Source organism: Mustela putorius, unplaced genomic scaffold (genome assembly GCF_011764305.1).
Source record: "Mustela putorius furo isolate JIRA1106 unplaced genomic scaffold, ASM1176430v1.1 tig00000224_pilon_pilon_pilon, whole genome shotgun sequence".
In the NCBI taxonomy this organism is placed as follows: domain Eukaryota; kingdom Metazoa; phylum Chordata; class Mammalia; order Carnivora; family Mustelidae; genus Mustela; species Mustela putorius.
Window position 1 is genome coordinate 28,358,144 of NW_025421321.1, and position 18,266 is coordinate 28,376,409.

An 18,266-nucleotide genomic window follows, 5' to 3' on the forward strand; every position below is an offset into this window, starting at 1 on the left:
TACTCTTTCCTTGAGAACTGGGGTGCTGATTAAGAGAGATCCTTCTGTACCATCTTTGGCAGGATGTTTGACCTCCTTGAGTCAAACCGTGCTCATCTGTAAGTTTGGACCTTCTTAATAAGATCACTTTTAGAATCACAAATATATGTGTTTCTTGAAATCAAAGTACCCAAAGATGCCAATGCCATCCAATGCAAGGAAAGAATAGTCTTTTCAACAAATGGTGCTGGGAGAACTAGATATTTGTATGCAAAAGAATGAAGTTGGACTCTTACCTAATACCATATACGAAAATGAACTCAAAATGGATCAAAGACCAAAATGTAAGACCAAAGACTATAAAACTTCTGGAAGAAAATAAAGGACAAAACCTTCACAATATTGGATTTGATAATGATTTCCTGGATATGACGCCAAAGACACAAGCAAAAACAACAACAACAAAATAGACTGCATAAAAATGTAAACACTTTTGCATCAAAACATACTGCCAACAAAGTGAAAAGGAAACCCAAAAGAATGTGAGAAAATACTTGCAAATGCTATAGCTGATGAAGACTAGTATCCAGAATACATAGGGAATCCCTAAAACTCAAGAAGAAGATTAAACAACCCAATTCAAAAATGAGCAAAGGACTCAGACAGACGTTTCTCCAAAGAAGATACACAAATGGCCATCAGGCACATGAAAAGTTGCTCAATATCACTAATCATTAGGGCAATGCAAATCAAAACCACAGTGAAATACTACTTTACTCACATGAGGAAAGCTACTATTAGAATTATAGAAAATGACAAGGGTTGGCAAGGACGCGGAGAGACCAGAGCCCTTCTGCACCAGAGGTGGGAATGTAAAATGATACAGATGCTGTGGGGAAAAGTATGGCAGATCCTCACACAATTAAAAGTAGAATTACCACATGATCCAGTAATTTGCCTCCAGAATTGAAAGCAGGGTCTTGAAGACGTATTTGTACACCTATCTTTATAACAGCATTATTTGTAATTGCTATTATGTGGAAGCAACCCAACATGAGGCCATTCTGATATATGCTAATACCCTGAAGACATGCTAAGTGAAATAAACTGGTCACAAAAAGACAAATCTATATATTTCCACTCTCAAATGAGACACCTAAAGTAGTCAAAATCATAGAGACAGAAAATATAATGATGGTTGCCAGGTCCTGGGAGGAGGGGGAAATGGGGAATGATTGCTTAATGGATAGAGGGTTTCAGTTTTACAAGATGAAAAATATTAGGAAGATGGATGGTGGTTACAGATGCACAACATTAGGAATATATTCAATACCCCCAGAAGTAATTGTTAAGATGGCAAATTTTGTGTCACCATAGTAAAAAATTTTGGGAAAAGCTCCAAAAAATGGAGGGTTCCATGAAGTAAAACAAAAACAAAAACAAAAGCAAATCCCACCTCACTCAGATGACCTGAAGACTAATGGCCTGACTGGATACATTCCATGAGATTGATACATGGATGCAACATGAGGTGGAGTCAGAACTGTGTGGAAGAGCCAGAGCTCCTTGGTTTCCTGTGGCTCCTTGAATAATACTCATCTTGCCTCTTGTACTGAAAACTAGAGACTTGTACACTTTAGGCTCTGTGGAAAATATGCAATTAGAATAAAACATAGTTCTTGTCCTCAAGAACGTAGCTGGCTGGGGAAAATAATACAAGTTAATAAGAATAATTAATTAAAAAAAAACAAAAACAATTTTGAAGAAGAAAAAAAAAGAAGGTTGCTGGTCAGTTAAGGAGAGGAAAGTATTCTCTGTTTCACAGTTCACTTTACCTCTTCTATCTTACTCAGCTGCCTTAGGGTAAGTCTCATGTCTTATCAAGTTTGGCTTATTTATTTACTTATTTTTACATGAAGAAGCCTGCAGATCACTGGTAGTAACTATTCCTCTTGATACATTTTCTCAAAGAGTGGAGGAAAATCTACATTTGGTGGTGAAAACAAAGCATGAGCTAAGCTGCGAGCTCCCAAGCCAGCCTGTGTAAAATCTCAGCCTTAAGGGCTGAAAGTTCTCAGCCTGTCTTTTGGACTGACTCACCAGAAGAGTCCTGTCATAGAGTGAGGCAACTTCCCGTTTCCAGCAATCAACTCTTCAATATCTTCCAGGTTGTTTTTTTTTTTTTTTTTTCCTCTTCCATTTTCCTTATTAAAACCCTGATCTTCAAAGCTTAGTTGAGGCTCTGGAAAAATGAAGGTCAGTCATTTAGGAACCCAGCATCTTGTCATTCTTTCTCTACTTTGATTCTTCCCTACTGTAAACAGGAAGCAGGAAACTCACCTGTAGGAAAGGTCAGCACCCAGAATGTCACTGGCCCTGCTTCTTGTCCTTGAAAAGAAAGGACTTCCCGATAGCATAGGTCAGACACAACAGAAACCAAAGGCAAAGGAACCGGGGATACAGACTACAGAGTCTTCTGCTGCTGGGTTCTCTGACTTGGGAGAGCTCGTGCCCAGATTCATGGAATCATCAAGACGGTTTAGATAGGGAGGGGAGTAGTCAAGAGTGAGGGCGGGAGAAATATGCTTTTTCCGTTGCCCTGCTCCTCATCATTTCCTTAGTGGATGACCCACTGCTAACTTCCAATGGCTTTCTTTTCCCACCACGCCGCTTCCTCCTTTTCAAAACCTCTCCCTGCCCCCTGCTTCTCTCTGTCTTTGCAGGTTGCTTCCATCTGTAATGTCAGCAATAATCACTCTGGTATTGTTGCTAAGGCAGTTTTGAAGAGTCAGAGTGGGCTGTAATTGAAGAGTTCATTACCAAGATCAGTTGGTTCCCTGATTGCAGTGGCAAGGTGAAATATTTATCCTCACCAAAAATCTCCTGCACAACCATCTTCCGAGTCACCCATTTTCCACTCTTTTCATTCGAACCCCGATGAGCTTGTCAGCAAAATTAAAGGTATGTCATTCACATCGTGCCTGCATTGCAAAGGACTATAAACCTGCCAACCTCTTTGATGAAATAAAAGGGTTTTATTTATGATTCATGTAGGAATATGAGGTTATTTTTATTCCGTCAGTACACTAATAATCAGACGAGGGCTCGGGAAATGAGGAGCCCAACTGACAGGGAAGGTTCTGATAAAGGGGAGCCCTCTAGGGTGTTTGCCCCGCTTTGTAATCTCCTTTCTAGTGTGAGGTTACAAGCGTGGCAGAGTGTGAGCCAGCTATAAGGCTTGGCTGCGGGAACAAAGACAGTTGCAATCCGGCAGGACTTGGGATGCCATTCGATGAAGGAGAGGAAAAAAAAAAAAGCAGTCCCTTCGACGAGAAAAAGTTTTTGCTCCGGCCTCAGGTTAGCAATTTGGAGCCTCCCCAGTTTCCTGTGATGTCTCAGGTTCAAAAGACAGCCGATCTTCCAGTCTGCACTCCTACTGGGCATTCTAGCCAAAGTTAAAAAAAATAATAATAATATAAAAAGATAAGTAAAAGAAAGAGAAAGGAAGAAAAGCCAATTGGCCAGGTTCCTTCCACAATCATTAACCATTTGTTCCTGCCACCCAACGTCCTTGGTTAAGGTGATCTGACTTCAAGGCGAACAAATGTGGCTGAGTATATTTCAAAGGACACCCTTGCCTTATTATTTCCAATACGCCCATAATTTGGGGGCCCTTTCATCTTTGTCCCTGCTCTAGGAGGTGCTTGGAAGCTATTTTAATTCGAGTTGGGGGTAAATTCTCATTCCTACCCATTCCTCCCATTGCGATGACCTTAAGCAATTCCGAATAAAAAGTTATCTCTGCATGAACTGGGCGGCATCAGGACCTGCGATTTGCTCGACAGTGACATCTTGGCAGAGAAACATAAAGACATACAGTCTACTGAGGACGAAGTGCAAGAAAGTTCACTGGAGGAAGGAAAATAATACTAATCCTTTATTCAATAAGCAGTGAGTAAAACGAGGTGCTTTTTTGTGTGAGGTTAAGTAAGTGAAAAGTAAATTTGAAACGGCAGTATCAGTTCAGAGGAGGCGAGTAGTGATGTGACGGGTCCCGCTGACAGTGCGGTTTTTATGACAAAGTACCAATTAATGCTATCTGCGGGTATTTATAGATCTGTGTCTGTGTGTCCTTCCAGAGAAATCGCGCTGGCGGGGGACTGGCTGGAAAAGCAGGGGTCCCGGCTATTCCTTCAGAACTGAGAGTTCGGTTCTCCAGATCTTCTTCCCTCCACGCTAATGGGCACCTCTTTTAAGGATCTTGCACACACCAGTGATTGGAACAAGCTTGGATTGGCATCAGAACATTCTTCCATGATGGCCGATTACACGGGGGAGGAGGGTGGCATCTGCAGAAGGAAATCCCCTAACTGCACACCAGAGTCACCGAGGCCTGAGCCACATGCGTCCTGTGAGGCGTGAAAGACGCTTCAGCAGGATGGGTCTGCATGGGCACCGGGGCCTAACCTCTTCCATCCCACCGGTCACCCTGTCCTATTTGGAAAATCAGAGAAAAATGTCTTGCTTCGGAACTCTCTGTTCAAATCATTAATCTCTTCAGAAAGTCAGGGATTGTTGTTGTTGTTTTCAGTGCTCAATGCATCATGTGATATAAGGTAACCCTCAGCTGAAGGGAAACAGCAGGTTTGGAAAGTAGCCTTGGCTACTTTGAAAGTGGCCTGGTGATCCTGTATTCTTATCGGAGTTCCACAACTGAAGTTCTGTGTTCTGCCTAACATCTGCGGGCCTCCGTTTTGTCATCTCTAGAACGAGATTCTCTTAGCCTCTTGCCTGACTGGTTATGCGGCAAATGAGATATTGGGTGTGAGTGCTTAGAAAAGGATAAAGCTTGATACAGAGTCGGGCTTTTTAAGTGTGAAATTTTACACTCCAAAAATGGGCTTCGTGGTAATGCATGCCAGCCCGTCTTTGCGCTGGGTTCTAGAAAGGGTTTCTCATCTAAGACAGGGGCTGTCTTCTCCCTTGCTGACATCGGGTAGGAAGGGCTGTGAAGGGGGGGGTGTGCAGCTAGACACACAGTCCTGGTACCCTCAAGGCCCCTCACAGATTGCTACTAGAGAAAGCATTGGCTTTGTGGTCACCATGAGAACAAAACAGGAAAAGTCCTGAGCCCCAATATACTGCAGAATGATCTGGTTCATGGGATCCAGAAATTCCAAAACCCTATTTATTTTCATGGAAATTGCACAAAAAACGAGGAGCCCTTCACCCTGTTGGCACCAGAGACTGACGCAACAATTAGATGGAAACACTTGAAAAATGATAACATCTCTCAGGTTCCAAATATGGATCTTTTAATGCAGCCCCTTTCACCACAGCAGAGAAAAGCCTGAGGGGTGTGAAGAAATGGCCTTGCCCCTTTTATTTCCCAAAGCCAGGAAGCAGACCTCTGACGCTGGCCCCAGGGCCAAGAGGTACAGCAGGTAAGAAGTCCATCAGCCCTCGATTTCATTCTCATGGAGCAGGGAGGTTCATTATCCTCCCTTTATCGGCAGTGAGGTTTACAGCTGAATCCATAAGAGAGCTCCGTGTGAAACATGAGCCGAGAGAGAGGCACTGCGTCTCACCATTAATAAGCCCTCTTCTGGGATCCGGCATTAGCGAGATTCAGCGGATCATGGAGCACAGGGGTATCATTTTTACATGATTACTCTAAATTCTTAAACCAGAGGCTTAAGAGAGAGGCTTCTCACAAAAGCAGCCGTGGGAATTGTTGAATGATTGGTACCACGCTTGCAGTGGGTTAAACCACTTCAGGTAGCTCCACGTGTGGGGCTTAGGACGGGGTATCTAGCAACCTCCTTTCCAAAGCAAGGGGCCGAGGGTGGGGGGGCAAGAAAAGGCAGGACTGTCATGGAGGGAAAGGGCCAGAGCCACGGTGGGCGTGGCCTCAGCAGACCTCGTGGCCCCGCCCTCCTCCCCCGTTCCTGCTGGAGCTGCCTGGCATCTCACCAGTCTGGTGTTTGGGATTATCTGGTTTTGGAACACTGACACTACTTCCAGTCTTTGAAGAGGCTGACACTGGTCTCCATAAATACCCACCTTCTTCCTTCTCTGCACAAGGGAGAGCCCTGGTGAGAATCAGTGGTTCAGACAGCCAGAACCTGTCCTCTCAGCCCCCGGGGGCCTCCGTTTTCTAAAATAGCCACAACTTCAAAAAAGAAAATGCTGATGCTGCTTTCTCCCTTCCTCTGGACCAAAATTCCAGCCACTCCTGTAGTCTGCCTAGGGGGCCTCCCAGAAGGTAATGTGTCTAACCTATCCTGGGGGACATCACCCAAGGTTTGATTCACCAGCTCAGACCCAGGAATACCTGCCTCCATTGAGAACAGACCAACACTCAAACAAGAGAGTTTTCTCAGGGGAAATGTGATGCAACTTTCTGCTCTGCCACTGAATAGGGGAAGTCCCAGGGGCCAAGCCAAGGGCTCAGCATACCTTCAGTATTTGAACTCCTAAGATGCATCGCTTACCTGATTGCCTAGTGTGTAAGTGTATGATTTGAAGCCCCACCTTGCCCTTCACCATACTGGGTTTTGTGTTATTCTCGCATTATTGCAAATGGAGAGACACATTTGGAGAGACAATGCCATTGAAGGCTAGGGACTGTGCTGCATGATTCTTTTGAACACCCAGAGACGTCCAGCACAGCCCTGGACATATTTGACATGCTAACAACAGACTGGCTGACTTCAGTAGCAATGCAGTTTGCATTCTTAGGCTCCATCTCCTGAAGCTTCTGACACTTATTTGAAACTATTTTCTTTTTTTTTTTTTTTTTTTTTAAAGATTTTTTTATTCATTTATTTGACAGAGAGAAATCACAAGTAGGCAGAGAGGCAGGCAGAGAGAGAGAGAGAGGAGGAAGCAGGCTCCCTGCTGAGCAGAGAGCCCGACGCGGGACTCGATCCCAGGACCCCGAGATCATGACCTGAGCCGAAGGCAGCGGCTTAACCACTGAGCCACCCAGGCGCCCCTGAAACTATTTTCAAAATGTTTACATCTGCATGAGCTCTAGAAATCCATAATATTATGGACTGAATTTTTGCCCCCCTAAAATTCATAAGCAGAAGCCTTAACCTAATGTGACTGTATTTGGAGATAGGTGCTTTAAGGGGGTAAATGAGGTCGTAAGGTTAAGGCTCCAACCCAATAGGACTGGTGTCCTCATAAGAAGAGGAAGAGACACCAGTGATTTCCCTCCACACACGTGCACAAAGGAGATAACGTGATGACACAGCAAGAAGGTGACTGTCTGCCAGCCAGAAAGACAGGCCTCCTCTGAAGCCAACTCTGATGGACTTCCTGCCTCCCGAACTATGAGAAGATAAATCTCTGTTAAGGCGTCCAGTCTGTGCTGTTTTGTTTCAGCAGCCCAAGCAGACTCATACACATGACTACCCATTTTACAGACGACTCAGAGAGATGCGTGGCAAAGCCAGGGTCAAAATAAAATTCTGCTCTCACATTGCGCTCCTTTCACTCTCTCATGTTGCAACGGCGAGTGTGGAAAAGCTGGGAGCAAGGGGAAGGGAACTGGAGACCAGGAGTGAAATCAAACCATCCTGAGTTGCTTACATTATTTTCTCCTTTACGGGTAGGTTTACTGGAGATATGCCAGCCTATGGAAACCTCATACCTGCAGATGATGGGAAGGAATGGGAAGGGAAGGTCGGTGGCTTCCTCTGGAAGGCACAGCACTGTCGCTTCTCGGCCTTTTGGCTAAGATCAAGTGTGGAAGACACAGCACTTAGCAAGTCTCAAAATCAACTTCAGAGGAAGCCCTACCGTGGAGCCAGGACAGGGAGGGACCCCCCCAAAGACAGGATTTGTTTCTCTCAGACCATTCATGTGAATATAACCCAAAGAGCTGCTCAGAATGTTTCTCTCACAAAAAAATAGGAGGACTGATAGCTACTAGAACAAAAGACTGACAATACAGAAAATAAAGTTAATCTTCCATATCAAAATTTTCAGATGGATCAAAGCTCTAAATGTAAAAATAAACCATAAAAATACTGAAAGAGCATATAAGTGAATATTTATATAATTTTGAAGGAGAGGTCTTTCTACATGAAATTAAAGACAGAAATTCTACAAATTTCTAAAAAAATTCATACATTTAACCTCATAAATATCAATAGTATCTGTGTAACAAAAAAGCTAAGGAGTTAAAAATATGAATATGAAGTTTTGAGAAATATATGAGAATATATTTGCAAATGGGTAGCCAACAAATTTAATATACTTAAATATATGAACAGTTCTTCCTGGTTAGTAAGAAAAAGACAAGTGTTGCAAGAATATAGTAGGCAAAGAATGTGAATAAACAGCTCATAAAGCGAACTGGCAAATATATAGTTTAAAAAATTCATTCTTTGAGTCAAATAATTGCACATTAAAACAATGAAAATAATTTTTTTTTATCAGAGCATATGGGTAATAGGTTTTTTTTTTCAATATTATAATATCCAGGGTGTGTTTCTTCCCTTTTATAAACTGCTGCTGGGAGGGTAAATCAGGAAACATTTCTTAGGGGACATTTAGCAATATCTGCAATACTTTGCATATAGTAAATTTATCAGAAGCCTTAAAATGTATTACCTTTGACTTGACAATTCTGCCACAAGAAATCTGTGCTAAGGAAACAACTGGACAAGCAGGCATATGCATAGAAATGTTGATCACAGGTTTGCTTATGAGGATAGAACTATTGGGGAAAATCTAAATATTCAACACTAGGGCACTGACTAAACAACCATACATCTGTTTAATGGAATAGCCATTAAAATGACGTTGAAGGTATTATGGGTTTGTCAACATGCAAGGACATTCCTGATATATTCATAAATGAATACAATAACCTATAAACCTATAAAGTGTGTGCGTGTGTGTGTACAAAAATTGTGGAAGAATACACAACAAAATGTAAGCAGGTTAACACAGGTTATTTGTCTGGGTATGAGTTTCGATTATGTTATTCAATTTTAATTTTAGTTTTCTAATTTTCTAACAATAATCCTGCTTTTCTTGTATAACAGCTACAATAAAGAGGATGGGATAAAAGGACAGAGGATGTAATTGGAGAAACAATTTTTGGGAATGGAAACAATGAGAGATCTTTTACTCTCCTGACTGTTCTTAGTGTTTCTGGAAGTGTGGTCTGAGTCTCAGAGCCACCAGGAGGCCTTGTTAGATGCAGATTCTAGAGCCCTCCTTGGACCTATTCAATCTGGATCTCCGGGACAGGGCCCAGAAATCTACGAATGTAACAAACTCCGGAAATGTTTTTTTATGTAGTGTAAGGACTGAAAACCATGACTGTAGAAATCACCTGGATTCTTTAAATCTCAGAGTTACCGAGTAACAGTCAGTCATGGTCAATGATTAAATGTCACATGCCAAGTAGCTTTGAGTAGCTTCCTTATCAGTGTAGTGACTGCTGGGTATTCATTGAGACAGCTGAAGGAGGCAGTTCAGGGCATCCTAGGTGCAAGGGGAAAGCCCTTGCTCTAGTTAGCTCTCTTCATTTCTCTCCTCAGGCCTTCCCATTCCATGATCTGTAAGCCATAGAAGTCACCCTGGCCTCTGTCTCTTTGCATATAGTGAATGTCTGAGGGAACTTTCAACCAGCAACAAAGTAGACATTATTCTTTGGGAATGAGCTCCAAGAGCTGGAGAGAAAGAGCCCACTTAGGGACCTGCCAAAGAGGTGATGTTGGAGTAGAGTGAAAAGAGAGGCGTCCAGAGAACCGAAGCTTTCCCAAGGCTGAGGTATGGCTGGAGTGGCTTGAGGGAAAGAGGAGAAAGGGTTCTTTTCAAAATGAGCCAGTTTTCCAGGGGCACGAGATGCCAAAACTAAGTTTTTCGTAAGTTTAAGCACAGGCACTGCTTCTGTCAGCCCTTCAGACTCTGATGATAATATGATACCCAAGGAGTGTGGTTGTTCCCAAATGCCACCGTGTCAGTCCACGTCTGGCATTTAATTGCTTTCCTAAATTACCAGCAGGTGGTGCAAGAGTTTCCAAGTTCATGAACTTCCCTTTCACATGGCTTCTACTCTGGGGAGTCTCTGTCAATAGCTTACTCCTCCTTGCTGTGAGTTCCTCTCATAATCCTTACATGGCTCCTCTGTACTCGAATAATCACAAGGGAACAAGAAGCATCTTTAAAACGCATTTTGTACCTTTTAAAATGTGTTAAATATAAATGTAGAATCAAAGAAACATGCATTAATTATAGAACTGTGTTAAGGAAAAGGGGAAAAAAAAATCCCATTACTAGCAAACCCAGAAGAAACATAGCTTCCTCCTGTTGGCAAAGAGGAATGGAGAAATTTAGAAGAAACCTTTAGGATTTAATGCCCTTTACCTCCCACTGAGGAGACTGTGAATATGGATTTGGGAAGGGAGCTTGGTGTGGAGGAGGGGATGAAATGAGTCCAACTAGAAAAATCTAAAGGAATGAAAGTCGATAAAATTGGCGCTGTCTGAATTGTACTGGTAGCTTCACGGTTCTAGAAAAAGTGAGGAAGAATCTCAGATTGGGATTCCCAGAAGTGATGTTTTGGAATATTTCAGGCCAAGGAGGAGTTGGGAAAGATTGTTTTAAGAAGGCACCAGGCAGTTAGAGGAAGGTTCAGCCAGGGTCCTGTGCTAAGGAAGAGCTGGAAGCAAAGGGGACTAAAGCTGGAGGTTGCCCGTAGTGGGGTGGAAAACCACATTCTGTAACTGAGAGTGCAACTTTGGCCAGGTCTCAAGTCATTGGTGCGGTGGGGCTCCTGGGTCTCAGGCAACCACAACAGAGGGCAGAATTAGGGAGTGGTAGTGAATTTGGGACTTCGTTCACACATTACATGCAGGAATTCAAATGCAGAGATAGTTTGCATCATCTCTCTATTGCAATTCATGGAATTAAATGGGGAATCAGGTAAATATTGGATTAAGGCATTGGTGAGTATTTGCCTGTCACTGATGAAAGCTGGAAAATGACACTACAATCTTAGACAAACGGAGCTCCAAAGAAGAATGGTAGAATTTGGCTCCTGAGACAGAAAGTAGTTTAGGCAGAATGAATCTGTTTTGTTTGTTTGTTTGTTTGTTTCTAAAAATCTCCCCCCTTTTAGGGACCCTTCATAGACCCTTTTCAGGGCTGCCTTATTGTTTCTGAAATTGCCAACTACTCTAAAAAACGAACCTACGAAGACCATGAGTAAGACGTCGATATGTTGGGTGGCTTCGGGTGAGCTATTCAAATTCTAGGTGCCATTATGTTTGAGGCCACAAATGCGGAGTTCCCTACCCATGGTGAAAACCTGGGTATTACTCTGCAAGCAATGGTTGAAAGGAATTTACCATCTACAAATATGGAAAGGGGGGGTGTGGACATGAAATTAACCCCTAATACACTTAATTATACTCACAGAAACCATATTACATACATAAACTTGTTCTCGAACACAATGGAAACATGGTTTCCTCCTTGAAATTAGGGCTTTTTGTGACAATTAAGGCTACACTGATTGTCACTAAAAAATGACATAATGAAGTAAAATGTGCTAGTTGATAGGTAGGTGCAGGTGACGTATGACAGCTAATGAATGTGTATTTGGAAAAGGCACTACTTTGGTTACTGTGAATTAGATCACCATTCATAATAAAGGGGCCAATAGTTAGTCCTCCAACATGTGTTAATTCCTGCATACGTCTAGTAGTGAAGTAGGAGCCCCACAAAGTCTTGACAAATATATGCAAAGAGAAGTATGAAGCAAAAGCAGAGATAAAAGGCCACTTTCCTATGCAAAATGACTCAACTGTCCTCAACCACTTCTTTTTAGGAGTGTCCCTCTAGGTTCATCTGACATTTTTACTTATTTTCTTTTTTTTTCTTGGAGGGAGAGGCATTTTTCCTCCTCAAAAGGTTGAGCATCACTTGGGAATATTTCTCCTCTGCAGCACACATCAGCATCTAAAAAATTACATATTCCACTTTTTTATTTCCTGGATATTTTCACTAGAATGTAAATCACAAGAAGCAGAGATCTTTGCCTCTTTCTTTCACTGCTGTATCTCTGGCACTGAAAACAATGTCAGACGCATAGTAGGTGCTTGATAAATAGTTGTTATATCGCACCACTACTTCTTTACATCTGTAGACCCCCCTTCCTCCTAATGATAAGCTTTGGAATTTGTGCCACAAAAGTAAGAATTTCCTCTCAAAGTTCATGTTCTAAGTCCTCCTTTTTCCATTGTTCCTACCAGACACCCCAAATAAGTAGTTTGCCTTTGACCAGCCTCCCTATTCTCACCATCTAAAGCTATGTTTTATCCATTGCACTCTACTCAAAGAGCTTTCTCAAACCTGACTTCAAGTTCAAGAGGCCTTTTTATGGCCAATACCCTCTGCAATCTTTACCATGAGTAGTGGATTGATTACATGCCCTGTTGATTACTCTCTTCCTCTTGAAGTTTTCTTTTTATCTCGTCTTCAACAATTCTGCATGATCTTGCTTCTTTTCCTATGTCTTCATAGGATCTATACCCGTCTCTCCTTCCCTCTACTATAAGCCAAAATTTTTTAAAAAATATTTTTATTTATTTATTTGTCAGACAGAGATCACAAGTAGCAGAGAGGGAGGCAGAGAGAGGAGGAAGCAGGCTCCCTGCTGAGCAGAGAGCCTGATGCAGGGCTCGATCCCAGGACCCTGGGATCATGACCTGAGCCGAAGGCAGAGGCTTTAACCCACCTGAGCCACCCAGGTGCCCCTATAAGCCAAAAAAAATTTTTTTTTTAAAGATTTTATTTGTTTGACAGAGAGAGATCACAAGCAGGCAGAGAGGCAGGCAGAGAGAGAGAGAAGGAAGCAGACTCCCAGCTGAGCAGAGAGCCCGATGCGGGGCTCGATCCCAGGACCCTGGGATCATGACCTGGGCCGAAGGCAGCGGCTTAACCCATTGAGCCACCCAGGCGCCCCTAAGCCAAAATTTTTAATGATGGTTTATACGTATGGGTGTATGTATGTGTGGGTGGGGTGGGTTGCTCCTTTTTATGTCTCCCATATTTCTTTCTAAGTTCTGTCTCATCCAGGGTTGGACAAAATAAAGAAGAATTAAAAAAAAAAATTCTCCACCATATTTGTTATCTGTTTGGAGGGAAATGGCTGATAGCTGATGGTTCATATAGGGGCATACTGGTAATTGATTGTAGCCCTGGTAGGATTTGTACTGTTTGATTAGGAGTATGAGATACTTGATGCCTCACTTATTTGATCTCCCGCTGACTCAAAACAAGAACCTACCCTCTCAACATGTTAAAATGATGTGCCCAGCTCTCAGTTATTAGGTAGTGGAATGAGAATTTGCCTGAGTATATAGGACTATACTGCTATTAAATAGTTATATCGATATACTCTCCTAGTTCTGATATCCTGTTCAACAGCATGCCTTCTGATTATGGTGGTTCCTTTATAGATCTGCTTATAAGAACAGGATGGATCATTCAAGCCAGTGGAAATAGACTGTGTGTGTGTGTGTGTGTGTGTGTTTGAGAGAGAGAGAGACACAACTATAGTTCTCACTGAAAACTGGTAATTCTGGTTTCTTCATCAGATTCTGTGAGCTGAGAAAATGCAACTCTGCCCTGAGAGAAGGACCCATTATTGAAGTATGATGATATAAAACCAGAAAGGCTGAACATCGGATTTTAGAAGTGTGATGACTTCACAGTTCTTCACCGTAAGAAGAACCTGATGATGCCAATTTACAAAGCAAAGCAAACAATTAAGCATTATCGTCTCAAGATTTTCACAACTAAGATCAATAATTGGGCAGATTTGCCGGGACATGATTGATGACTGAAGTGAAATTTCCTTTAATTCAAGTAAAATGGATTTTGCATAACATATATGTGTCTGGGAAGATCAAAGTCTATTTTTTAAGTTTTTTGATTAATTTATTGCTTAAAGGAACCCTTCAATGGGATGTTTCTGTTATGTAAACATTTTTATTAATATATTATAAATTGTGTCTTTTAATTATCAGTATTTATTTGTAATAAAAAATACATTCACTGAACCCCTGCTAGATGGCAGTTACCTCTAAAGCCTTTTCCTAAGACAGTTATTGAATTTCAGGTGCCATGTTGGAAACTGTATTTCTTGATACTTATTACATACGTATTTTCAAACAAAGCATTTTACCAAAACATAATCCTCAGACTGTTAAGAATTCCTCAATGAGTACCCATGTATTATTATAATTTATTAAAACCAGGTTGGCACTTCTAGTGCTGCCCAAAATGGAGTAAGCCTATGATACTTATCACTCCAACTGATTACAACTCAATATTCTAGACATCATTTTTATTTTTATTTTTATCTTTTTGAAAGATTTTATTTATTTATTTGTCAGAGAGAGTGAGCACAGGCAGACAGAGTGGAAGGCAGAGGGAGAGGGAGAAGTGGGCTCCCCGCTGAGCAAGGTGTGGGACTCAATCCCAGGACGCTGGAATCATGACCTGAGCCAAAGGCAGCCGTTTAACCAACTGACCCACCCAGGTGTCCCTAGACATCATTTTTAAAAAGCAAGTAGTTGAGGACTCTGAAAAGTTTGCAATAGCAGACAAATTGGAGAGGGAACAAAGCTTGAAGAATGACCATAACCAGGGTGATTTTCTAAACTTTTTCCCAACTTTGACCTAAACTTGAGATAGTGAAACCTTTGAAGGGAAAATCCTCCCTAAACACTAATATGTGTAGGAAAAATCTTAAAGACAGAGCTGGAAAAGATAAATCCTTCCTCCGTATAGGAACTGACACAAGTCATGGGCTTACCTCCATAAGCTGTGCATGTGCGTAGTAGACACAAACCAGCTCAGCAAAGGTCTTGAGAATTGAACTGTAATATAAATAAACACCAAGTCCCAGACTAACTGCTGCACGCATAGAACATATCTAAAGCAACATAGCAAAAGCTGTGACATCTTACTCATGTTGGAACCATCACCCACAGAAGGCAAGAAAGGCTTTATCATCTGAACCTACTAAAATTTAAAAAAAGAGTCAACATTCACCACTAATTTTAATGACACCTGGAGTCTCAGAATGCAAAATCCCCAAAATTACTGGAAAAACAAGAACCAGAAAAATATGATGAATTCACAGAGAGATAGAAGAAATAGAAGTAAAAGAAGGAGCAACAGTCAAGTCCACAATTATAGTTGGAGACTCCATACTCCACTTCCAATCAATAGAACAAATAGACAGAAAATTAGCAGAGATACAGAAGACCCGAACAATAATATTAACTGATTTGATACAGTTGCTAATTTATTAACATTACACCTAAAAACAGCTGAATACACACATTCTTGTTAAATGCACATTAAAAAAAAAAAAAAAGACAGCTAGGCCAACTGTATTGTGGACCATATAAAAAACCATAACAAATTTAAAAGAAAGAAAAACTGTACAAAATATATTCTTTGATCATAAGGAAATAAAAAACCAAAAAATTCTGAAAAGTGTGGAAATATAAAATATTTTGAACTGAATGTGAATGTGGGGATGAAGCTAATTTTTTTTTAGGATGAAGCTAAAACAGTGCCTAGAGCATAATTTATAGCATTAAATGCTTATGTGAGTATGAAGAAAGGCCTCAAATAAACCATCTAAGCTTCACCTTAGGAAGCCAGAAACAAAAGAACAAATTACAGAGCAAGCAAAAGATAGAAAATTATAAACATAAGGACAGAAATCAACAAAACTGAAAACAGAGAAAAACAATAGAGACAAACAAGTCAATAATACCAAAAGCTGGTTTGCTGAAAAGAAACAGAAATGACAAATCTAAGTCAGACAGAAAAGGTAAGATACCAATTTTCAATATCAGCAACAAAAGAGAAGATACTGATTTTCAATATCACGAATAAAAAAGAAATATCACTTACAGACCATCAGATGATAAGGAAAGAATGGATTCTAAAATAATGAGAAAATGCTAAAAAAATTCTATGTCTAAACATTTGACCATTTAGATAAAATGGGCCAATTACTTGAAAAATGAATACAAAAACTCACTCAAGAAGAAACTATATAGCTAGAATATCCCTGTGTCAATTAACGAAAATTCTTCATTAAGAACTTTCCAGAAAAGAGAAGTCTGGTACCAAATGGCTCTACTGATAAAGCATACCAAATATTTCAGAAAAAAATAATACAAATTTTGTAGAGTCTTCCACAATTTCACAAAAAATGCATGAGAAGGGAACATTTTCCAACTCATTTTATGAGGCAGTACCCCCATATAAAAAGCTAGACAAAAATAATACAAGAAATAAAAAAACTGTCAACCAATGTATTACACAGAAGTATTCAACAAAATATTAGCAAAAAAAAAAAAAGAAAGAAAATTTCAGCAATCCATAAAAGAATAATAATACATCATGACCTTGTGAGGTTTAGTTCATGAGTGCAAGGCTTGTTCAACATTCAAAAGTCAATCCATGTGATTCACAACAATGAACTAAAAAAGAAAATATGATTATTTCAATCAATTAAGAAAAACAAAATTCAGAATCCAATTTCCTGATGACAATGATATTGAGGATCATTTCGTATGTTTATTTGCAATCTGTATAATTTCTTTGGTGAGCTGAGTGTTCAGATCTTTTAACTGGGTCATTTTCTTATTATTAAGTTGTAAGCGTTCTTTGTATAATTTGGATACAATTCCTTTATCAGATATGCGTTTTGCAAATATTTTCTCCTGGTCTATGATACTTGTCATTGCATCCTTTTGATGTGGTCTTTGGCGGAGCAGACAATTTTAATTCTAACAAGGTAAAATTTATGCTTTTAGTGGCATATCTAAAACCTGATCACACATAAATTGTCTCTAATTTTTTTCCCTAGGAATTGTACAGTATTGTGTTTTATATTTAGTCCTATGACCCATTTTGAGTTAATTTTTATAAAAGTGTAAGGTCTGTTTCTAGATTTATTTGCATGAATTTAGGAAATTCATGAATTCAACTTTTTTGCATATGGACATCCAATTTTTAGATTCCACATATAAGTGAGATCATGTAGTGTTTTGTTTTGTTTTCTTTCTTTCTTTCTGTGTCTGGCTTATTTCACTGTGTCTGGCATAACACATTCCAGGTTCATCCATGTTGTTGCAAATGAATAATAATCTGTTGTGTATATACATATATATCCATCCCATATTTTCTTTATTTGTCAGCAACAGAAGTAATTTCCTTATCTTGGCTATAGTGAATAATGCTTGATGAACATAGGAGTGCAGATATATCTTTGAGATCTTGATTTCAATTCTTTTGGATATATACCTAAAAGTGGAATTGCTGAATCATATTGTAGTTATATTTTTAGTTTTTTGAGGAATTTCCATGCTGTTTTCTATAGTGGCCATACCAATTTATATGCCCACTCATAGTGTCCAAGAGTTATCCTTTCTCCACTTCCTAACACCTGCTATCTTTCAAATAATAGACATCCTAACAGGTATAAAGTGATAACTTATGGCTCTGATTTACATTTCTCTTATGATCAGTGATGGAAACCAAGCTTTTTTTTTTTTTTTTTTTTTTAAAGATCTTATTTATTTGACACAGAGGGGTGGGGGAGAGAGCAAGCAAGCAGGGGGAGCAGCACGCAGGGTTGAGAAGCGGGCTCCCTGCTGAGCAAGGACCCAAAGTGGGGCTCAATCCCAGGACCCTGGGACCATGACCTGAGCTGAAGGCACCCAATTAACACCGACTGAGCCATCCAGGCACCCTGCAAGCTTTTTTTTTTCCTTAAATATGTATTTATTTATTTGAGAGAGGGCACATGCATTTGGGAGGATGGTCAGAGGGAGAAAATCTTCAAGCAGACCTCTCACTGAGTGAGGAGAGCCTGACACCGGGCTCCACAAGGAGCTCCATCTCATAACCCATGAGATCATGACCTGAACCAAAACCAAGAGCAGGATGCGTAACCAACTGAGCCACCCAAGTGTCCCAGGAATGCTTTATAACTCTTGGTCATATGCATGTCTACTTTGGAAAAATGTCTATTCAGATCCTTTCACCAATTTTTTTAAATCAGGTTGTTTGTTTGGTTTGTTTTTTCCCCCAATTGACTTGTATGAGTTCCTTATATATTTTGGACATTAATTATTAGGTATATAGTTTGCAAATATTTTCTCTCAATTCATAGATTGCCTTTTTTTATTTTGTTGATCATTTCTTTTTCTGTACAGAAACTT

General features: G+C 40.4%; 1 protein-coding gene across 1 annotated transcript in view; it reads left to right on the forward strand.

The window, feature by feature from the left end:
• The first annotated feature begins 5,346 nt into the window (after positions 1-5,346).
• LOC101684283 (zinc finger CCHC-type and RNA-binding motif-containing protein 1-like) overlaps positions 5,347-18,266 on the forward strand; it is a 34,530-nt gene continuing 21,610 nt past the window's right edge. Inside the window, 3 exon segments of the mRNA XM_045077933.1 lie at positions 5,347-5,423; positions 7,602-7,671; positions 11,126-11,211. Of these exon segments, the coding sequence (XP_044933868.1) occupies positions 5,347-5,423; positions 7,602-7,671; positions 11,126-11,211 (233 nt within the window).